This window comes from Simochromis diagramma, unplaced genomic scaffold, assembly GCF_900408965.1.
Source record: "Simochromis diagramma unplaced genomic scaffold, fSimDia1.1 OVJJ01000105.1, whole genome shotgun sequence".
Taxonomy (NCBI): Eukaryota; Metazoa; Chordata; class Actinopteri; order Cichliformes; family Cichlidae; genus Simochromis; species Simochromis diagramma.
In genome coordinates this window covers 307,501-332,121 of record NW_024386771.1, presented here as the reverse complement: position 1 = coordinate 332,121, position 24,621 = coordinate 307,501, and the positions used below count along the sequence as shown (strand labels likewise).

General features: G+C 40.8%; 1 protein-coding gene across 3 annotated transcripts in view; it reads right to left on the bottom strand.

The window, feature by feature from the left end:
* The window catches only part of LOC120738117 (protein NLRC3-like), a 281,780-nt gene that overhangs the window by 137,118 nt on the left and 120,041 nt on the right, over positions 1-24,621 (bottom strand). Inside the window, exons 1-3 of one of the 3 annotated variants that reach the window (XM_040039192.1) lie at positions 2,503-2,663; positions 2,317-2,418; positions 785-901 (exon numbers count right to left, since the gene is read on the bottom strand). In XM_040039192.1, coding sequence (XP_039895126.1) covers positions 785-901; positions 2,317-2,418; positions 2,503-2,591 — 308 coding nt within the window. In that variant the 5' untranslated portion in view covers positions 2,592-2,663. Of the gene's footprint in view, positions 1-784; positions 902-2,316; positions 2,419-2,502; positions 2,664-24,621 lie in introns of those variants that run through there. The other 2 variants (XM_040039183.1, XM_040039200.1) reach the window with 2 other exon arrangements.

Below are 24,621 nucleotides of genomic sequence, written 5' to 3'. Positions count from 1 at the left end.
TCGTTGGAACAAAGAACTGCTGGGTTTTAAATAGAGAGCCATCTGTACAAAGGTCCAGATTATCCATCCATCCATTTCCTTCTGCTTAGGGGTCATGTGGGAGTGTAGCCTTTTCCAGCTACCATAGAGGCAGGCTGCACCCTCGACAGGTCGCCAATTTGTTGCTGGGCTAACACCCTTCACAGACAACCATTCACATTCAGACCTATGGGCAATTTAGATTGACCAACTTACCTAACACCACTAACTGCAAGTACCCGGAGAGAACTCACCCAAACATGGGGAGAACATGTAAACTCCACATAGAAAGACCCCGGCTAGGTGGTGGAATTAAACTCAGGACTAATATCCAGAGTAATACAAAAGTAATACAAACTATAAAATTTTCATCTTTGTAGAATATGTTATAATTATGTGGTGACAGCGTAAAGATACCCTCCATTTTTTAAATTTCAGCCGTTTTAACATTGTTCTTTATGTGAGGCTTGGATGGAGGAGGTTTTGCTTTGATACCATTTGCGAGAGAACTGTAAATCCCGTCTCAATGAGAATGAAACTGGATGATAGAGGACTACAACAACTACATTTTTTCTTCACTAAAGAAACGCCTCCTCCCACATCCACTCTTTAAACTCTAACTGCTGTGCTCGTGGAAACACTCCAACACACACTGCTTCACATATGAAAATAGAAATGTGTGTGAAAAAGAGCTGAGTTGACAATGATCATGGTGGAGGATTTATTCATAAACACTGAGTCACAACAACATTTAGACACACATTACCTCTCTGCAGGAGGACAGAGGCCTGATTTAAATGTTTCAACATAATCCTTTGATTGGTCACTCTTGAAGGACACACAGCTGGTGCCAGGTTCATGGGGATCAGATATCAGATTGATCCTGATAGAAAAAAAGAAAATAAGAGTTTAAGTTTATTTTCTTGATTTAAAAATCCAAATAGTTTAATAAAATCTATAAATAAATGTAAAAAAAAAAACCCAAACAAACCAAATTATCCAGCTATTCTCTTCCTGTCGTTAGTTTTCCATTTTGTTCATATTCTTCTGCAACACTTGAATATTTCTAAATGTCAGCATTAAACTGGGCATGAAACATTGCATACATAAAGGCCGATTTAGACCATGGAGCCCTAACACTGTCTGTGAAGCTGGATTTAAGAAATAAGCGTTTCCTCTACAGACATGCTGACAGATATCAGGACTAGTACTTTGGTGAAAAACTGAGTTAGCTTTGTGCGTTTATGTTGTAAACTGCTTGTATGTGCTTTGTAAAAAGATGTTTTGTTGCATAAAATTTGGGATGATCACATGCTATGGACATCTGCTCTGATATCCATCTGCATCACAACTTGAGGAACCATGAAATACTGATCGGAAGTGGGCTACTGGAATAACAAAGGATGAGATTACGGAATACTGGAATGCGCATATAATTCAAGCAAATAGCTCCACCACTCAGGCTAGAGACAGAATGATACTAGATGAGCATATCAGAAAGGATGCAACCCATAACAAAAAAGGTCAGCTGCTAGTGGATCTAAGAGCAAAACACAGCAACTTTCCTGAACAAGATCCTTTAACCATTAAAGTGGCAGAAATCCATGAAAAAGTATCCAGTATGAAGAGTTGGACAGCACCAGGTCCTGACATGATTCACACCTACTGGCTGAAGCTGACTAAACTCCATGAGCTGCACAAACAAACCTGATGCTAATTGACAAGAGCCACGCAGAGTGGCTAAATGAAGGCTGGACAGTTCCGATCACCAAGGATACCCAGAAGGTACCAATCACAACTATTGACCAATGACCTGCCTCAGCACACCATGGAAGCTTCGGTGAAGCTTGTTGGGCTTGAACCAAGTGTCGCAGCGGCTAAGATGAAACGAAACATGGCTCAATACATGAGGGGGAGAAAGAAATTTCAATTCAATTTCAATTTTAGTTATACAGTGCCAAATCGCAACAACAGTCGCCTCAAGGCACTTTATATTGTAAGGTAGACCTTACAATAATACATACAGAAAGTAATTGGCAGAAATACCTGAGGGGCAAAACACCAGCAAATGGGAATTTACGAAAGAGACGGTCTGTCCCCACTGCGATTCTGCATAGGTCTGAACCCCATCAGCAAGATTCAAGACAAGCAATGGGGAAAACTGCAAGAGCACCTACGTCCTGTTGCTGTTTAACATACAGTTTAAATGGGATTGAGGGAATGATGTGTTTGCACTGCAGTTTATATCCAGCAACATCAAACAGTTATATAAAAGAGTTCACGTTACTAACAGCTCACCTCTCTGCAGCAGATACAGGCTGGACATTAAAACTAATGGGGTCCTTTTTACACCAGTCACTCTGTAAGGACACAGAGGTGGGTTCAGGTCCAGGTGGGTTCCTGTGAATAATGATGGAGCAGTGATGTGAGTGCTGAGCTGTGACATGGAGAAGAGTCATGGACAGTTAGAGATGGTCATCTCACCTCTGAGCTTTGGTCTGGCTCTCATGTTCCCCACACAGAGTGCTTTTAGAAGGAGGGACTCCCTCCTCTCTGCCCTCACACTGATCCATGCTACTGAAATCACATCAGCTCACACACACCTTCTACCTTCACCTGCGGAGGAAACACAAATTATTCATCCATACATTCTCTCGCTTATCCTTTTAAGGGTTAGGGGGGGGGCTGGAGCCTATTCATAGGGCTAGAGGTAGGGTACACCCTGGACAGGTTGCCAACCTGCTATAATGGGGGTTTAGCTGAGGAGGGAGACAATGAGGAACATTTAGTCCAGTTTGTGCAACAGAATAAAGACAAAGGACAAACTCCTCGACATTTATGTTTACACACGCTGTAGCCTAACTGCCCACATCTGGAAATACTTAAGACGGGCTTTCTAGTTGGGCTTCTTGCCTTGGCCCTGAGCTGGCACTGTTACAGAAACATTTCAAGTCCCCAACTGCAGTCCTGTCACATATACATCTTACCATTTGTGAAGCTCTCAAACATATCCCATGGCTGGCAGTTCTTTCTGAGTTCATCAAAATGTCCTTGTGTCATGTGTGAGACAGACAACGCTTCATACACACACCCACCGCTGACCAGAGGTGGAAAAACTACACATCACCTTTCAGTAGAAATACACACACTTTTGCTAAAAATATTCTAGTAAATGATGGAAAAAAAAACACTTATAGGAATAAACACTGCTCTTTGAGTGAAATTTCAACAAGCTATTTATGTGGAAAGGCTTTTTGTTTCAAGCTTCACTGTGAATGTAAATTTTGAAGCAGCTTGGTTGTACACTGATGAAAAAACATAATTTTCTCTCTCACACTGTCTGGCTGACACATGAACACTGAGACTGTGCAGCATCATTTGTCACATCCGCCCTGCAGCTAAACCAAACCAACATTACCAACATTAGTCATTTTATTTTAAAACAACCAACAGGAAATGGCAGCATACAGCTTTGTATCACTTCAAATAGAGAGATGACCATTTCCTTCTGAGAAATAAAAACACAAAACAGTTTGTATTACAAATAAATTAATAAAACATCACTTGTTCATCAAATTGTTTGATTCCAGTCACTTAATAATCTATAATCATGTGGATGTGATTATAGATCATCAAACTAGAAAAAAGATGTAACTGCATGCAGCATAGTTTTAGTTTGAAGCACACCTGAGCATTGAAAAGCATCATTATGTTATTTAACAGTGCTGTATAAACATTAACACAGATCAGTGGTTTGTTTGATTTACATATTAATCCAAATCACACATAGTTGTTTTGAACATATTAAATAACAGTCTGACGTCCTGTTCTGCTCCATCACTTTCTGTGATGCCTCAAATCATCATTTGTGAACAAAGGAATGTTTAACTGAACATTTCCTCATGTCTGAGTATGTGTGTGTCTGTCTGTGAACATTAACCAAGTAATTCAAACTTCATTCCAATCAACTTTTTTCTTCTTTGAAAACTTAATTTGAAATAGATTAAACACAAGTATTAGGGTTTGTTTCTGCACTTTACACATTCTTTAGTTATTGAGGGACAGATATAAACATATTTAACGCAATATTGCTGGCATTGTCCAGCAGAGGTTTGTGGCCAAATCCAGCACAACTAACTCAAATGATTTTAAGCGGGCCTTCATTGAGACTGAAAACATTTCAAAATGTTTAATAAAAAATCCAAAGACGTCAATGGAAGGCTATGCAGGGGGAAACGCAATAAACCACACACTGACCAACTAAAAATAATTAAAAGCATCAAACAGTAAAAGAAGAAAATTCCACTGATTAAGAAGACAACGTACAAAATAAACATAAAACCTTAAGAGTCTTGCAGCAGGAGCCAAAGTGTTCATCACAACATAAAGACAAGGAAAACCTGAATGTCTGCTGCTTAAGAACAAACTGATTAAATCATCCCTGCACTTCCCTGCACTTAGCTTGCTTCTTACTAATGAAAAAGTGATAGCAACAGCATGTTGAGTATTTATACTGCTACCCCCAATATTTAGGGTCAGCCACTCCAAAGTTTAAATGTAATCAAAGTAAAATAAAAAAACACTAATTTAATGCCTTGTACATATCATTTGTATTAAGCCTTTTGGTTCTTAGTCAACACACAAGGCTAAGTCGTTAAAGTGTTAACCTGGCAGGGGGTGAGAATGTTGGCTGCACTCGGACCCTGCTCAGTATACAGCTAATCTGCTCTTCACAGATGGAGGCAGTGCTAGCTACTCTATGGCTGTATCCCAATTCAGGTTCTGCAGCCTTAAAGTACGCAGCCTCAACGGTCCTCAAGGGCCGCGTACTCAAAGACCGCTAAGGCCGGAAGTGCGAGGCTTGTAGGCTTGTGAAATAGGTTGCCTAGCAACCATGACACTAACAGCTGGAAATGTTTCATACAGCTTTGTTTGACAGAAATGAAGGAGAAGATATTTTGTTCATTTCTTTCTACATGAGCTTTGTGTGATTTAATAAGCATCTGAGGCTGAGACCACAGGACTGTAAAACATGATTTTTGGGCTTCATTTCTGTACTGAACAGTCATTTAAGACTAGCTAGTAAATAACAATTACTGATTAAAAATGAGAAATGCTATCCTTGCTAACTTTTGAGTATTGTGATGGACTGAGCAGTGAAGGAATGTCAGGCAGTGCAAAAAAAGTTTGTTTGTTGTTGTTTTTTTACCCCAAAACTATCTTTGTAAAATTGTACAGAGAATTCAAAAACTTGAGCCCATAAAAAGAGTTCAAAGTGACAGACCTCTTTGTTGCTAGAAAAGCTGGCAAGAAACAATACTACCAACTTAAACAAACTAACCTACCTAAATGAAAAAAAAAGGGAAATTTAGCTGACCAGCCAACAAAAACAAAAACAAAATACAGAAAGGTGTAGAACACACAAAAACCAACTAAAACTAACATAACAAATTCCATTCCCCCCCATGATCCAGAATTGTCGTATGACCCAATTTGCAGGTCTCCATATAGGCTTTCTCCACCCATTTTCTACCGCTTGGCTAATCGACCAAGGGACTGGGAGCAGCTGCCACTGAAGTAACACGGAAAACAAAGAAAGATTAAATCATACATACATAACAGTGTAAACTAAAATGTGTGCACTTATTTCAGGATAGAGTATTATGTGATTGTATGAGTATATTAATACTAAACCAAAACCAGTTTTTTATTAGCCTGTAAATTAAATTTATATTTAAAGAAAGGAAAATGTAAGTTTAGAGTTATGGTTAAGCCTCTATTGTAACACTGATGTTTCGTAGATATCAGCACTGTGTGGCTGGAACTGCAGCCATCACAAGTAGGTTCAATTATTCTAAAATTAACATTAAAAATGTTTTCAATTTAATTATTTAAATTTAGAACATCCGTGAGGTTCACCTGAGGGGGATATCTTTGGTTGCCAGTCTTGAAGAACACCAGCACTTATCCATAAATGAAAGATGGAGGATCTGGATACTTATTTTACACTTAATGGAGCGCTATAGAGAAAAATGAGTATTTCTTGTACATAAACTGAATCAGTTATAAGCAGTGTTGGGACTAACACGTTGTTAAGTAACGCGTTACAGTAACTACGTTATTATTGTGGTAACGAGCACGGTAACTAGTTATTATGCCAAAATCAGGAACGCGTTAGTCGTTAATGGGATTTAGATAGGCTCGTTACTGCAGTCTCTCTGGGTCAGATATGAACCAAGTTTAGGTGGAGTTTATTTTCGTTATTCTGACTTTTTCCGTACTGCGTGCTAGCTAGCATGACGGAGTTTCTATACAGCTGGGTGGGTGCTATGAAGTTAATGATGTTGAACTTTATTTTGTTCATAAGTTATTAGAGTTGCCAAACGTCCCGTCTGGTATTCAGAGAAAATATTACGCGAAAATATTACGCTGGAGTTATTCTGTGTCTTTGCTGCACAGCTGCCTCTTCTTCTCTCATTCTCCCCCCTCCCTCTCCTGTTTCTACTTCAATCATGAAACTGATCAGTGATCAGCTGATCGGCTCTCTTGTTTGTTTATCGCCCACTTTGCGCCGAAAGAGGAAACCAGCGGATGTCGCGCTAAACAACAGCAGCACGTTTAAGCTTGATCAGCTGTTGTTAGAATTTATTTAATATTAATTTCTAGTATCAGCTGATGTTTGCTGGAGCCACAGCTGTAAACCTGCTGGTCATGATATGGTTTGGTTATTTGGTGAGAGGGAAACATGAAGATGAAACCAGGAGATGTCCTTACTGAATCATCAGAGCTGTGATGGAGAAACAGGTTTACCTTTTAGGTGACATGGATGAGTTAAGGGAAGTTATGAACTTTTTCTGAAAGACAAATAACACCAGGATCCTTTTTTAGGTAGCTGACAGCTGGTAACTGTGCAGGGGTGGATCTAGCAAAGTGTTGCCAGGGGGGCCAGGTAGGGCATTAACAGGGAAAGGGGGGCACAAAGAAATACTTTTCTTTCTTATTCTCATTTAAAATGTCTAGTTTTTAATAAATAATTATCTGAATCTTACAACAAACGATTGATAGATCGATGCATATATACCATCAAAACAGTGTACATCACTGTCACAACAGTGTTTATTTTCATTCAAAGGTTTTATGATTTTTCCTATAATGGTGGGCCGGTCTCTAGTCAAAACGCCCGGGCCAATTTTCTGTCCCAGTCCAGCCCTGTATGCAGCTCATCTGCAGTCTGGTGTTACCTACATCTTCCTATTCAGAAGGCAGAATTTCCAAGTTCTGAGTACAATCGAAAGCACCACGACTGCAGTTTTTGTGTTGGATGTAAAAGGCGCACATGACGCTGTGACGTAAGCTAGAATCATGGCAGCAGTCAATGACGGTCCAGGCGTGGGATTTCTCTCGTGGAAATATGCACATTATTTTCCTTTCTATTGGTAGGTGGCACAGTGCACTTGTGGCAAGTAAGCGAGCTAGAAGACTGGCAAAGTTATGGAAGCAACACATTAATAGGAGAATTCTGAGTAAAACCAAAGTTACTTTCCCTAGTAACTAGTTACTTTGAAAGTAACGAGTAACTTGAAGTAACTGAGTTACTTTTGAGAGAAGTAACTAGTAATGTAACTAAGTTACTATTTTAAAGTAACTTACCCAACACTGGTTATAAGGGTTTTTTTTGTTGTTGTTAGTGGTGGTGGTGGTGTGTGTGTGTGTGTGTGTGTGTGTGTGTGAGAGACATTTGGGATGCTTGGTCAGAACGTCAGGGACACTGCACTGTGCTGGCCCAAGTAAAATAACTCCATTGGCAGCTCCTAAAGTGTGTGCACTGGGGTGATGTAAACAAACGGGGCCAGTTAAAAATGTTTGGTTTATTTTTTTTTCCCACAGCTTCTGGTCTTTGTATTTGTTTATTTTACAAGAAATCTATAGAAAAGTAAAGTTTTTGTTTATCCAATTTTATTGGATGCAACTGTTTTTGTTTGCAGCCCAACTTTAGGAATAAAGCCAATAAGAGTCAAGAATAAAGTTTTGGCATCATCAATAGTAGATCAGTGTCTATGTTTAAAGGACTGCCATGGTACAGGATATGTAAATATCTACACTTCAATTAAACCTGAATGCTGGTCAGTTTTTCAATCAGTATACTGAATGTCATTGTGATTATAAAAATAAATATACAGTTTGTATGTCCTCAATTTCCATCATTTTAAAAGATGTATACACATTATGTCAGTCATCTAAGTCAGCGGTCTCCAACCTTTTTTGCGCCACGGACCGGTTTATGCCGGACAATATTTTGACGGACCGGCCTTTAATGTGTCGCGGATAAATACAACAAAATAAAACTAGTACCGGTACCAAAAAAAAGAAGAAGATTTATTCATAATGTAGGAGCCATTCTTGGGTTAATACCTTATGTGGTCACTAGAGGTCACCTTTTTCTGTTTTGATTATGTAATGTAAAGGTATTTAAGGTAGACGCACGTAATCGGCGTCAGGTGTGTCATTGAGAAGGCAAACAGTTTGTGACCGCTGCGCTGTTATGCTAAGTCGATACAGAATAAAGACCAAAAAAGGACAAGATACATACTGCTGGATTTATTGGACTGTTAACTTAATTCCTGCATACCAGTGACATCGCGTCACCCCCGTTAACGACCACCTCAGTGGCTTCAAGCGTAGGCTTAGCCTCTACACATAACACACGTGAAAAGACCCAGGAAAACCGAGTTAACGATCAAAACGATAACAAAATAACGCTGAAAACCGATAAAAACCCTGAAAATCTTACTTTACTGACCTCTTTCATTTGTTTAAAAATTACAGGATGTGTGGTTCAGCCCTTGCAGAACTCATAGGCCAGCAAATGAATTTCTGGAGGAGTGTCTATGCAATGTCAGGAAAAGGCTTCTTTTTATCAGGAAGCAGAATTCAGCACCAACGGAACCCCAAGGAAATGTCCATCTTGCCTGGTACTAGAAGGTAGATTTGTTTCTGCTTTTTGCAATCCAGTCACATGTCTGTCACTGGTCTTAAAATGGTAATTCTTGATGGTAGTGGTTCTAAACATTCAGTGACTATTGATCTGAGTCTGTTGAAAATTACAGCTCTGCTTGCTAACCGGGCATTGTTTACCTGTTTACATGAGGGCGGGTTAGTTTGTCGCTCCATTTGTGTTTAGAGAACTTTTGCGAAATTGCATGACTCCTCTTTTAATTGTTGCTTGTTTTCGCTTGTAGAAATTGTTTTTATGAGCTTTATGCTAAGATTCTGAGGTTTCTGTGGATACCACACATGTCGATATTTGCATAAAAGACTTGACGTTGTGGAGAGTTAAACGGCAGTTCACCCCATTTGCCCCCGGTACTGGGTGCATTGGGGCTCAGGAGATCAGTTAAAACTGTTCATCAGAGTAACAAATATTTCAGTGCAGAGTTGCACAATCAATAATCTATAATCATGTGGATTTTTCTTCAAACACGAGAGTGATCATAGTATTTCCTGAAATAAGAGATGAACATCTGGTCCAAACATCACAGAGCAGACACAAACAGTAAAGTTTGTGTGCGAAAGACAAACTGTTAAAGGAGGAAACAAAGCAAACTTACAGTTTCTTTAAACGGAGACACAACAACAAGCTCCACTCCACACCAGGACACTAATCACAGACACACAGGTGAGCTGCTTCCTGGAACAAGAAGGGACTCTACCTGAAGAGTGTGAGAGGGCCACACCTTCATGTGCTGGTTTAAAATTATGCAGTTTGACTGCTCAGACTGGCTCAGGAAGAAGTAACGTTCAAATGTTGACATGTGAAGACATGAAACCTTGTTCTAAACCATATGCACAGATTGTAAACAGGAAAGAAAAGAAAGAAAGAATAAAATTAAAATTAAAAATCTTATATACACAACAGCTTGTGGGGATAGGTTAATTGGTTAATCCAAATTGCCCATAGGTGTGAATGCGCGAGTAAATGCGTGAGTGAATGTGAGTGCGAATGGTTGTCTGTCCCTGTGTGTTGGCCCTGCGACAGATTGGCGACCTGTCCAGGGTGTACCCCGCCTCTCGCCCTAAGACAGCTGGGATAGGCTCCAATCAATCAATCAATCAATCAATCAATCAATCAACCAATCAAACTTTATTCATAAAACACTTTTCATACAAAAATGTAGCACAAAGTGCATGGTACACACACTTAAAGAGTAAAATTGGACTGGGCACACATGAGCCAGGTGAGGAAACACTATCACAGGGAGCCGTCTGCACCGGGAGACGGTCACAGACCGCAGCCTCCAGGCTGGGCACACAGCAGGAGGGAGGCAAAGGAGCCCCCCAGCCAGGCTGAGAGGACCCCCAGAAACCCAGCAGCCACGGTCGATCACAGCCCCGGTGCAGAGAGCCCCCTCCTAGGAAACACTGGACATATGATGCAATAAGAATATACAGTGGGGCAAAAAAGTATTTAGTCAGCCACCGATTGTGCAAGTTCCCCCACCTAAAATGATGACAGAGGTCAGTAATTTGCACCAGAGGTACACTTCAACTGTGAGAGACAGAATGTGAAAAAAAAATCCATGAATTCACATGGTAGGATTTGTAAAGAATTTATTGGTAAATCAGAGTGGAAAATAAGTATTTGGTCACCTCAAACATGGAAAATCTCTGGCTCTCACAGACCTGTAACGTCTTCTGTAAGACGCTTTTCTGTCCCCCACTCGTTACCTGTATGAATGGCACCTGTTTGATCTCATCATCTGTATAAAAGACACCTGTCCACAGCCTCAAACAGTCAGACTCCAAACTCCGCCATGGCCAAGACCAAAGAGCTTTCGAAGGACACCAGGAAAAGTATTGTAGACCTGCACCAGACTGGGAAGAGTGAATCTACAATAGGCAAGCAGCTTGGTGTGAAAAAATCAACTGTGGGAGCAATCATCAGAAAATGGAAGCCATACAAGACCACTGATAATCTCCCTCGATCTGGGGCTCCACGCAAGATCTCATCCCGTGGGGTCAAAATGATCATGAGAACGGTGAGCAAAGATCCCAGAACCACACGGGGGGACCTGGTGAATGACCTGCAGAGAGCTGGGACCAAAGTAACAAAGGTCACCATCAGTAACACACTACAACGGCAGGGAATCAAATCCCGCAGTGCCAGACGTGTTCCGCTGCTGAAGCCAGTGCATGTCCAGGCCCGTCTGAAGTTTGCCAGAGAGGACATGGATGATACAGCAGAGGATTGGGAGAATGTCATGTGGTCAGATGAAACCAAAGTAGAACTTTTTGGTATAAACTCAACTCGTCGTGTTTGGAGGAAGAAGAATACTGAGTTGCATCCCAAGAACACCATACCTACTGTGAAGCATGGGGGTGGAAACATCATGCTATGGGGCTGTTTTTCTGCCAAGGGGACAGGACGACTGATCCGTGTTAAGGACAGAATGAATGGGGCCATGTATCGTGAGATTTTGAGCCAAAACCTCCTTCCATCAGTGAGAACTTTGAAGATGAAACGAGGCTGGGTCTTCCAACATGACAATGATCCAAAACACACCGCCCGGGCAACAAAGGAGTGGCTCCGTAAGAAGCATTTGAAAGTCCTGGAGTGGCCTAGCCAGTCTCCAGACCTCAACCCCATAGAAAATCTGTGGCGGGAGTTGAAAGTCCGTGTTGCTCGGCGACAGCCCCAAAACATCACTGCTCTCGAGAAGATCTGCATGGAGGAATGGGCCAAAATACCAGCTACTGTGTGTGCAAACCTGGTAAAGACCTATAGTAAACGTTTGACCTCTGTTATTGCCAACAAAGGTTATGTTACAAAGTATTGAGTTGTATTTTTGTTATTGACCAAATACTTATTTTCCACCCTGATTTACGAATAAATTCTTTACAAATCCTACCATGTGGATTCATGGATTTTTTTTTTCCACATTCTGTCTCTCACAGTTGAAGTGTACCTCTGGTGCAAATTACTGACCTCTGTCATCATTTTAGGTGGGGGAACTTGCACAATCGGTGGCTGACTAAATACTTTTTTGCCCCACTATATATATATATATAGTCGACCTTAATCTTACAGAGATTGTGATGATTTTATGGATAATTAAAGTCAGTCATATATCCACAAACACAACAAGCTGAAAGTCAGTGATGCTGCTCGGTTTGCAGTCATGAATATCACGGCACAAGCAGGATTCACTGCACTGTTAATGTTAGCTATGTTCTATTGCTGCCTCTGTTCGGTGGTGTCGAGCCAAACGGACTTTAACGTGTGTTTGAACGAGCTGACGGTTCACTCGTTAAGCTGAAAGAAAGATGCTTTAATCACAGGAGTCACACATGTGTCCACTGTACCATCTGGGAACTCTTCTTGTTTAGCACTCGTAGTAACACAAACACTAAATCCTGCTGTTTGTAGCAGTGTATACACCTGAGACTGTCACCTGTCTGTCTGTCCTGCACTCTCTCTCTGTTTCTTTCTCTCTGATTGTGGAATAAAAGTATGAACATGTGTTTATAAGTTACACTTGTGTTTGAATCCTGCAGCTTATCACACATTTGATTTCCATGTGTGACGACTGCAAGTGTCCAGAGTGAGGACAGACTGAGGGACCCACTGCTGCACATCATCTGTGAGGCTTTGCACCCCTGATGATCCACCAGGACAAACTCAGCAGTGTGTGAGGAAGAGGACGAGGAAGAGCCAGCAGCAGCTGACAGATGGAGAGAATAGACAAACTGTTCCGTGTTTGTGAAGGACTGCTAGGAAAGTTTAACATAACTGTCTGTCCTGAATCAGTCTTATTAGGTAATATTCAAATAATGTGATCATCCCAGTGTTTTCAGTGTGGGAGAAAGTACTCAGGGCCTTCAAGTTACACACTATGAAAGGCAGCAACAAGTTTAATGTTCAGAAACCTAAAGTCTGTATCAGCAGCAGAATGGAGCTAAAAATAAATGTTGGTTTCAGTTCTATGAAGCTTTGAGTATTTTGGATTAGTAGCACTGCTGTGTTTGTTGCATCATATTGCTGTAACTGTTTATATGCTTTATATATTCTGAGGTAAGTTGATCTATAGTGTTGCCTGACCCAGGAGTGGTCAAAACATTTATAATTTTTTATTCAATCATCTTCCAGAAGAGAGAGCCCTGCACAGCCCAAAGCCAGTTGCAGAAACTCTAACATTAGAAGCTCAATATGTGTCTGATATGGTGTTATTTTGGTACTTCACACGTCACACAGTTTCAACACAAACAACTCCTTATATGGTACAAGTTTAACTCTGTTAAATGTAATAAATTGTGTTTTCATTGATGCCTGGATGGCAAACTTAATTGTTACACCTGGTAAAGCAGCAATGTTATTAAAGATGAAAGAATTTAGACAGTTTTTAACTCTCAGTGTGTCGCAGTGTTCGTTTGACTTTGGGACCTGAAGGGACGGAGTTTTGTACCCAGGTTACTCTGCGAGGCTCCTGACTACGATAGTTATAACGCTCTGACAGTCCATCAAGTAGTGCGGCTTGGTAGCTTACCAAAGTCATACTAAAACATTTTTGACAGATTTTTGAGCGCCGTGTACCACATAAAATCTGTTTGAGGTTAGTAAGCACAACCAGAATTCATACATAAGGTGCGCCAGATTATAAGGCGTACTGACGATTTTTGAGAAAATTAAAGGATTTTAAGTGCGCTTTATAGTGCAGAAAATACGGTATACAGAAGAAAATAATATATCGCGATATATATTGTTACCGCACATGCTTCAAATTATACGGCAATATGGATTTTAGGCCATATTGCCCAGCCCTACTTACTTTTTCTTACTTTCTTTTTTACTGTTTATACTGGAGCACCGTAACCAACATAATTTCCCCTAGGGATCAATAAAGTATTCTGATTCTTATTCATATGACAAACAGACTCAATAGGAGATGTAGCCTAGAATTAAACGTCTACCTTTCAAAGAAACACATAGGTCAGTACCTCACTAGTGTGTCTAAACATTTAGATTCATAAAATTCTGAGTTTAGTTATCAAGGACACGAACGAGCAAACATGCCAGTTCTGAGGGGAGTGTACATATTAATGTCCGTGCATGTCGAGCTTTTCACAGAAGAAATGGTGGCCATAAGATTTTTATTTTGGTAAAGGATACATTCCAAGTGTCCTCGTCTCCTTTTTTCCATACAGACAAAAAAACTTCACTGCATAGGTCTTCCACTCCACAACAGCAACATTGTCTAACTTAAATAGTTATACTCCCATAAGGCTTTATTTTCTATAGTGCCATCTTTAACAAAATATTTCCACTTTGTATAAACTCACACTGAAGACCAAAATAATTGTCACACATGATAAAACAGAATTAAATAATAAATTGTCTCTTAATTAAACAACTATGTTTTAAAGATTACATCAAACTCAATATATCACTATTGTCGCAAACCTTAAGCACCACAAAATATTCAGTTTCATTAACAAGGAACTAGCAAACGTGACGGGTCTGGAGGGGAGCATGAATGGGCTCATGTCCAAACATGTCTGTACATGTTTAGCTTCTAGCGGGACAAATAGTGGTGAAAAGTCAACAAATGTTTTTTGATAAAAGGACATTCCACGGGTAACCTGTGTTTTCCCAGACTGGACAAATTCAGTTTCACTTGAGAAAAAGACATCGCTGTTTGAACCTGTAATTTTTTTTTTCAGTTTCATTTTAAGACGGCATTGTTCTAGCCCCATAGACAGGTTGCCAGAAAGACATACAACCATTCAGGACTATGGACAATTTAGAATTGGTAACATGCAAATGTCTGGACCATGGTAAGGAACCTATGGAGGCACATAATCAAACATCGGTTCCATGTTTCTTGATTGTAATATTACTCTGTAATTTCTCTTTTCTATGCTAATAAATATAGGATTGACTATTGGGACTGATTTGGATTTGAAAGGGTGACATTATCAAGAGATAATCAGCAGACTAGTGCACCAAAGGAAAAAATCAGTCCTACGTATTTATTCAATATCCACATTGAAGAACTCTCCAAGTCTTACTGGAGGCCAAGACCCTGCCATCCAGAGTAAGTATCTGTTAGATACCATATTTCTAAGAGTTTCAAATGTGACCTTGTGACTCTGGTGAAAGCTCCCAAATAGCTTCAGTGATATACTGGTTCATTTCCTTCTCTACCTCCAGTTCCTTCACCACCAGAGGAGTGATATTCCACATTCCTGCAGCACTCAGGGTCAAGAGTGTCTCCTTGGGTAGTGGGCACACAGAGTGGTGGATCCGTGTTATCTCTTGACTAATGAGCTCATTTTAAACAGAAATAAGTTCACTAATGATGTTGTGTGTGCTGCACTCTGAAACTCATTCTTTTCTATCGCTTGCACCGGGCAGTAACAGTTTCTCACTGCATTGAGCAAAGTGGAGGATAATATACAGAGTGACACATATTCCAGAGACCAGTAAATATGTATTTACTGGTCAACCACAACATGAATTAAAACATGGGTGGGTTCCACTGTTGCCAAAGCAGTTCCTCATAGAGGGTAATATGATTGTTCGTTTTCTCTGTATGTATTATTGTAGGGTCTACCTTATAAAGTGCCTCGATGAGATTGAATTGAATATAAGGTTTCTGGACCAGGTAACATCCCAGGTCATACTGTCAAAGCATGTGCTCACTAACTGGCATCTGTTTTCACAGACATTTTCAGCTTCTCACTCTTTTTATCTGTAGTCTGCTTTCAACACTATAAATCATTAAATCAGCCACCATCAGTGAGTCTGCTTACAGAGCAGAGGTAAGAACCCTGAAATCATGGTATCGGGATAACAACAGACTGCACGGCAGAGGCAAATCCCCATTTATATTGAGGGGACAGAGATGTCAGATGCTTCAGGTTCCTGTGGATTAACATCAGGTTTGCCATTCATCCCAAAATACACACCAATTTCTATCAATGCAGCATCGACAGTATTCTGTCTGGCTGTATCATAAGCTGATATGGCAGCTTTTCTATGGAGGGTGGTCAGATCAGCACAGAGTATCAGCAGCTCTGAACTGCCAGTCATCTAGGACCTCTACTCACTGTTGTAATAGTAATTTTACAATGTATGTTGAAGGGATATTACTGCCCTCTGTTGGTGTGTTTGTGCATTACACTAAATAAAAAGGTGTTCGTTAAAAACATCAGGTTATGGGCCCAGACGTCGCCAAGGGAAGCTGCTAACACGTTTTCTTTTGGGAGTCATAAACAGAATTGTGGGATTCACAATGGAAGATAGACTGTTTATTGACAAGCTGAGTGGACCGGAGAATTGGGCAACGTGGAAATTTCAACTGGAGCACCTGTTGAAGGCAAAAGGACTGTGGGGTACAGGAGACGGAGCAGTTAGCTGCGGATGCTAATGCCCAAGCGTGAGCTGAATTTGAACGGAAGAAAGAAAAGGCATTTTCAGTGTTGGTACTGAATGTAAGTACACCCCAATTGTACTTGATAACAAACTGTAAGACCCCAAAAGAAGCATGGGAGATGTTAAAAGCACAATTTGAAAGAGATACTGTTGCTAACAAGCTATTTCTGAAGAAGAAATACTTCCGGTGTGAAATGAAGGAAGGAGAACATCTCAATGATCATTTAAAAAGGATGAAGGAACTTACTGATCAGCTAGGGGCAATAGGTTCTGTAATTGAAGAGGAAGATCAAATTGTCACCCTTCTAGGTAGTTTGCCACCCAGCTATGCAACTGTTGTTACTGCTTTGGAGACAAAGATGGACAGTCTGACACTACAGTTTGTTCAACAAGCCTTGATAAATGAGGAACAAAAGCGAGTGCTTACTGACAACACCACTGTGTCCAGTAGTGTATCAGTGATGTCATCTCAGATGCATAGAAATGAACAGAGTGGATCAAAAACAGTGGGAGCAAACAGCTCCGACTCATGGAGATGTTACAAATGTGGGAAGGAAGGACATATCAAGCGTGATTGTCCAAGCATTAAAAAGAAATACAAGGCCCACAAGGCTAAAAGCGTGGTGTATAAGGACAAAGAGGACTCATATGAGGGAGCTTTTGTTGTAAATGAGTCACGTAAAAGTGACGCACAACAAGAAGAATGGTTAATTGATACAGGAGCGTCAAAACACATGACATGGAATAAAGAAGCTCTACAAAACTACCAAGAGTTTTCAGAACCACAAACGGTGAAACTCGGTGATGGCAGAGTAGTTGAGGCTTTAGGTCTGGGTAACATAACAATGAAAATGTCATTCAGAGTTAGTAATGGAAAAGATGTCACAATGTATGACGTGCTGTATGTTCCCAAATTATCAATGAACCTTTTCTCAGTGGGAGCTGCTGCCAAGAAGGGAAACACAGTGAAGTTCAAAAGGACTTATTGCTACATAAGAGGGAAGAATGGAGCTCTCCATGGAATGGGAACACAAAGATCTGACGGATTGTATCAGCTGGATATTGAGGGAAACTGCACAACCTGTCATGGAGCGTCAACTGCTTCAGTTCCAGCAAGTATGTGGCATTAGCGCCTAGGTCACACTACAAATCTGAAACAAGTAAAAAACTTGGTAAAAGGAGTTAGCCTTACAAATGAAGAGGAGGACATTTTTTGTGAAGCTTGTGTTGAGGGCAAATTATCAAGAAAACCTTAGAAATACGAACAAAACGCAAGTTGCAATTAGTGCATAGTGACGTTTGTGGTCCTTTTCAAACTGAGTCACTAGGAGGAAAAAAGTACTTTGTGACTTTTATCGATGACTACTCCAGATGTTGTAAAGTGTATTTCATAAGAGAAAAAACGGAAGTCCTGAGCAATTTCAAAGAGTTTGAAAGAATCTTCTCAAATGAATGTGGACAGGGAGTAATAAGACTCAGAACTGACAATGGTGGGGAATACACATCTAAAGAGTTTCAAGAATATTTGAAAGCTCAAGGCATCCACCATGAAATGACTGTACCACACACACCACAGCAAAATGAGTTCAAAACAAAAGAGAAAATGTTTATTTTCTAGTAACACCGTGATATAGGTGCATGTGTTGCTTTTTTTTTTGAAAGAAATAAGCAATGGGTGTCAAGTAAGTGAACTCCATGGTAAAATTAAGTGGGGGTGTTGTAATAGTAATTTTACAATGTATGTTGAAGGGATATTACTGCCCTCTGTTGGTGTGTTTGTGCATTACACTAAATAAAAAGGTGTTCGTTAAAAACATCACTCACAGCGCTGTAAGAGGAAGGCTCAGAAGACCCTCACTGATCCCAGCCACCCCACCCATACACCCTTCCCATGGTACAGCAAGATCTATACCCAAACCAGCAGATTCAGGGACAGTTTCTACTCCATACTGAAATATAGGACAGTTTATTTTGCGCAATCACATTGTATATGTATATACAGTAGTTTTAATAATCTGCATTTATTTATTCTAATTTCTTTTAATTAATATTAATTTTGATTTATTTGTACAGTTCAATCTCTTATCTATTGTGTGTAATTTTTCTTGGTGAAAAATTGTGGGGCTCTGAGCTTAAGAATTTAATTGCCGGTAGTAATGTGCCACATTACCTGTATATGAAAATAAAACTTGAGCTTGATATAGTCAGTACTCTTTCATCTGCAGTCAGAAACAGCATGAGGAGGAGCTGCAGAGGTGCAGATGTGAAGTAACTGTGAGCGGCTAAAAAGCTTGGCTGGATGTAGAAGGATATCAGCTCCCGTTTGGAATATGCAAGATTAAATCTTGATCTTAAATGTGAGTCAGCCAATACATCCCCAGTCAAACTTTATCAAGAGAGAACTTCTTTCATCTACAGAAGCAGTTATTGTGCAACTGTGACAAACCTCTGAAAATAGCAGCAGCTCTGCTCATGACTGCACAGATCTGAGCTGATTTTAACCGGACTTTCGGTTCTATTTTAAAATGCTGTGAGAACAGGTCAGTTAGACAGCTGAAGTCAGAACTGAAGACAGTTCAGTTCTGCTTTGTTTTCAGTGAAATCTGATGAAGCATTACTGAGGACCAGGAATTTGTGTGACTCTGGAGAGTTAGTGGAGAGTTTTAGGACGGAGCCAAAGTTTTAGCTCTGCATTCAAAACTCTGAAGATGAACAAACCTCAAACTTATAAAATTCACATAATCTGAACATATTTTTTGGGCAGTCTGCTAATGTCCTATTTTATGGAAAGTGACTGAAAAATAATATAAGTACCAAACTGAATGGACAGTCTCAGAAATACGATCATCTGCATCTCAGTGTTTCCTGTTCTAGTTTTCACGGTCTTGCGTTCCGAACTTGCTTGGCTCTCTGGGCTCTCTGCAGACATCCTGCTCCTCCTTTTACTCTCCCACCGGGATCCAACCCGGCTCAGCTGAGGGGTGCCTGTAGCCAGCCTCCTCGCTCCTTGTTCAGCCTCCTGTCCCAGCCTCAGCCTGCTGAAGCTGTGATCTCTGCACAGCCACAGCTTGACTGTGCAGCTCCCCTTGAACATTGTGACCCTGGACTATCTGACACCTCAATGACAGTAATTTTGTTTTTTTTCCTCTGGACTTTTTCTCTGTCTGAATGTGTTGAACCCGTAACTCAGCGCTGAGTCAGTAAATCTAAATAACATATCCTTTTGTGCTCCTGAACTGGCTGAAAATAAAACTGTGCGTGTAGATTTCGTATATGAACCTGCATCTATTTGTGGCGATGAGCCAGAACTTCCTAAGACTGGTTAATGGCCGGAGTTTCCTAAGATGGCTTTTTGTGCTCTGTCAAAGACTAATTTTCATGCTTCTCAGTCAGAAAGAGTTTCTGAAGCAGCTCAGTCTGAAACAATCAGCAATATAACTCAATTAGCTCAGTCTGAAAGGGGTTTATCTCCTGGGCTCACTCTGGTTCTAGTAATTCTGTGCTTGCCTCCCCCAAGACCTTGTTTTCAGTCCCTGTCACAGATCATAATGAGTCAATTCCTGTTAGTTATATTAGTTATATCCATAAGAACAGTAAAAATGAACTTTTTGCTAACTCTGTGTAGACAGAGGACCTGTTTTCACTACCTGAGTGAAAGTAAATTCAGAGCTCTCTGTGTCTGTAATTTCTGAGTTTCCCTCTGTGTCTTCTGCTGAGGCTTTCTATCAATCAGAGCAGGCCTGCTCTAAGACCCTATTTTTATTGCGCTAACTGGAGCTCACTTGGCCAGGGAAGATTGTGCCTGTGTTTGCTGCCACAATCTGTCATGTTGTCTCTCAAAGTAAAATGGAAATGATTACACATGCTTTCATTTATCCCGCCTTAATTATTATAATTCATCAGAATCAGAATCAGAATACTTTATTGATCCCTGGGGGAAATTATTTTTTTGTTACAGTGCTCCATTATAAACCAACATTAACAAGACAGACAATACGCTAACTAAGAATAGTACAATATATACAGGCATATAGGGCTTTGGAGTTGACGTCACGCCGCAAAGCATTGTGGGAGCGCGGCACCATTTTCGGGGTCTACGAATCAAAACAAACACACTGTGTTGGAACGACGACTACAAGAAAGATGCTTAAAAGCAGCTCAATAGAGAATGGACTGTATAGAGAACGATTGCGTCCAGAGGCGAAGCAGCGGTACTTGCAGAAAATAGCGTGCATTGGAAATGTGGACCCGTATGACATACGGCCGTGGAGTAGAAACCCTGAAGACCAACCGCTATTGACGTAGCCTGATATATTTTCGTACCTTATCTGTGGAATCAGCGCGTACAAGTCGTCATTCAAACAAAGGTAAGTCAGCTCGAGTACTGCGTGTGAAATGCGTTTGATTTCCCTGCAAACATTCAGATTAGTGCAGCATAAATTCATTCATGAGGGGAAATTACAGTGAGAACATGTGGAGGCTGTTAGAGGGATAACAGTGAGTTCAGTGCATTGATGAGACATTGTCCTGAAGGATTTAGTTATTCTCTATGGTTAAAGAAATTGCAATGATTTATTAATGTTTATTATAATCCTAATTATACATCTTGCTTCCATGTTTGTATCCTGTGTCACTAAAAATACATTTTATTTTAGTTTTATACATTGATTAATGACCTGCAGACTCTCCTTATCATATTAAGTGATTCATAATTGTCACTTTATGCTTTCTCCATCTCTAAAGTGATGACATCCTTGCATTACATACTTTAGGTTCATTTTCTGCAGGCAGGTTTCTGACAGAGAACAGGCAGATTTACACTATAACATGCAGCGTTCTATAGATGGACACATAAAGAAATGAAAAATCACATGTATGCGCTAACTTTCTAAACACTTTGTTACATTTATGATAAAGTAGATAAAACACATTTGTGTCGGCCTTGGCTCATAGTTCTTGTCTTTAAATGAACTTTGTCTGTGTGTGTTTTAGGTCCTGCACTCTCAAAGACTGAATGAACCAGCATTGCAGCCATGGGTCACTGTGAGCATCACAGGGAAGGTTGAAGCCGCCCGCTGCACCTGTATGGCCGGAGTCGCAGAGACCTGCAGCCATGTCGCTGCTCTTCTGTTTAATGTAGAAGCAACAGTGTTGATCTGTGGCACAAGGACTGTTACAGATGAACCTGCATACTGGGTTTTGCTGGGTAATATGACCAAGATACAGCCAGAGGTTGGCCATAAGATAGACTTCTCCTCTTCAGCTGCCCAAAAAAAGGCTCTTGATCAAAACAAACACAGACCATCCGTAGTGACAGGTAAAAGGAGCCGTCCTCAAAAAAGGAAAATCCCACCTGCTACTGTGGAGGAGTTGTCACTGCTATAATGCCATGATGTTTTATCTAGGCGTCTAGATTTATGCCTGAAGTGCACTGCTGTGTAAATAATTTGCATTTACTGAATATGTACTGACTGAGTCCCACTGTTCAAAAGTTGAATAAAGAAACAAACAAACTAATTTTTGCCTTTTTTATTAAAACCACCTTATAGAACATCACAACAGTTACAGTGTAGAATCCATCATTTATAGTTTACAAATGACAAAATGTTCACATAAAATCATGAGTGTTTACATGATATCACCCACTACTAACATTACTTTATTTACTGTATCTTTTGAAAAAATACCTCTATTTATACAGCACAAGACTTAAGAATATTTAACAGGAGCAGGTTTCATTTTTCCCTGGTTTTATTATCACACTGTTCACCAAACGGCAGCAAACCTTCACCATCTTATCCAGGAGGGTCACCTCTTCACCCTCACATGGAAGAAGTAATCTGATTGGCATGGTGGTTTGTTTGAAGCAGGTCCCTTGTGTAGCGCTGGGACCCAGTCATGATGTTTCATCCATTTCATAGGCTGGTTTGCTGCAATAATGCCAAATAATTAGCAACTCTATAAATAGAAGGTAGTTCTGCAAAATCACTCAGTAGGATGTTTGTTCTAATTTGCTATGAGCTCAGAGCGCATAGAAAATAAAACTAATAGGCTATAAAGAGTGATATGAACATATTTAGAACTTACCGGAATGAAAATGTCTGGAGCACCGACAGATATCTGGAGATGGAAGAGAACTGATATCAGCTCGTCTCACAGCTGCTATCCAGGCTAGACGCCTTCGTTTGGTAACATCGATACACGAGCTGATCTCTGTGATCAAAGCTTGTTGTCTGTACATTAGTCCAGCTTAAAGACCAAAGGTGACAGAATCAGAATCAGAAAGACTTGATTTATCCCCAAGGGGCAATTAAGATCCAACAGAGCAACATGATGTTGAAGATAAGGACAGGGCATAAACAGGCAATAAGAGTGAGATAATAAATACACAGAATATACAGTATATACACAGTTTTAAAATTACACAGTTTTAAAATTAAAGTGACTGAATAGGTGAATAAATAACTGTAAGTGACTAAAAGTGAATAAAGTGTTGGCATTATAAAAGTAGTGCAGAGTAGTTTATGTTTCTGGTTTGGGAAATGTTCTTATCGACTGGAGTTAAAAAGCAGGGTGGCTTTGGGGACAAAGGTGGCTCTCCTCCTCTCAGTCTTGCAGGAAATGTAGTGGAAGTGTCGCCCAGAGGGGAGCCATTGAAATGCGGGTGAATAAGAATCAGAATCAGAATACTTTATTAATCCCGAAGGAAATTAGGGTTACAGCAGGCAGCACGCTAATGGCGCATGCGCACTTACAAAGGAACCTTCTGACCAACTTTACACAAACATCACAATGGGGAGACATGTCAGAAAGGTAGGCTGATAGGAAAAAAAAAACAACGAAAATACATAACATGAGGTAAGAGGGGGAGAAAAAAAACTCCACTCAGACTGAGCTCCTAGTGGGAGAACAGTTTGATAACAGAAAAAACACCTCAGCACAAAAGCACATGACTATCAATACACCATAGAAACACAAGACAAGCAACAGGGGCGGGTAAAGGGTAAGAGAGAGCCGGTGTAGACAGCGCATCCGGTCCTGCAGCATGTCTGCGCTGGTCCAGTCGACTGCCATCTTCCCCGGGAGGGCACAAGCATCGAAGGCATTTGGAAAGGGAGGGGGGATGAGTGTGTATCAGTGTATGTGTGTGTGTCCAGAGTTCAGCTGAGACAGTGTCCTTCGCCCCGCCAGGCTAAGTAAACAGTCTTCCAGCCAACCCAGGTGGCCTTGCATGGAATGGGAAGAATAGTCAACACACAGTCGTTATCTGGGAGTTTTTGTTCAGCTCCAGCCTTGGGCCCGCAGCTGGCGCCGAGGTATCCGCATTCTGATGTTGATGTTGTTGATTTTTCTTTTATGCGAGCAGCTCAGGAGAATTTCAAAGCTGTTCTTTAACACTCCGACACTGGTCTCTCAATCTCCTGTTGGAGAACCGCGAGCCTCCCCATGATGGTATCAAACTTCCGTTCCGTGGTGTTGTCATTCTTTTGATTTTGAGACCTCACAACTGCAGTGAGCTGTCTTAACCATGCTGCTTTCGTTGTGAGAAGTCACGCCTCGTCCCACCGTTTCAATCCCAGCAGGCAGCCTTGGGGGGGTTTGAACAGCTGGTTCCGCTCTCTTATTTCTCCGATAAGTCAGGGCCAAGCCAGCTCCGATCAGCAAGAACCCTGTTATCATGGTTCCGAATAGGTAGATATCTTCAGCGTCCTCGATCGACAGTCCCGCCAGGCACACGATCCTCCATTTCTGCCACCCGTCCATCGTGTATCCAGCAGGGAAAGTCCCTCCAGGGCACTCAGGCTCTCCTGAGCCCAGACTTCTCATTGAGAAAAGGGTGTCAATAGCACTCAGAGACCAGTTGATCAAATCCATAATTCTCTTTTAGGTTTTAGAGAATGACTGTGAGAGACTGTTCCAGGGAAAGTAATACACACGAAACAGGACAAGGACACAAGAGGCTATGCAGGGAAGATAAGGGGAAGGAGGAGAGGAGAAAAGTGCGACCGCCTTCGCCGAGAGCTGAAGAAGTAGTCAAAGGGATCACTGATGATTTTGACTGCCTGTCTAAGTCAGTCTAAGTCAGTGCCTGTGCTTTCAAGGTTGTGGCCCCAAAGCTGCGGCTCTCACTTCCACTGGAACTAAGATCTGTGAACACTGTTGATATCTTTAAA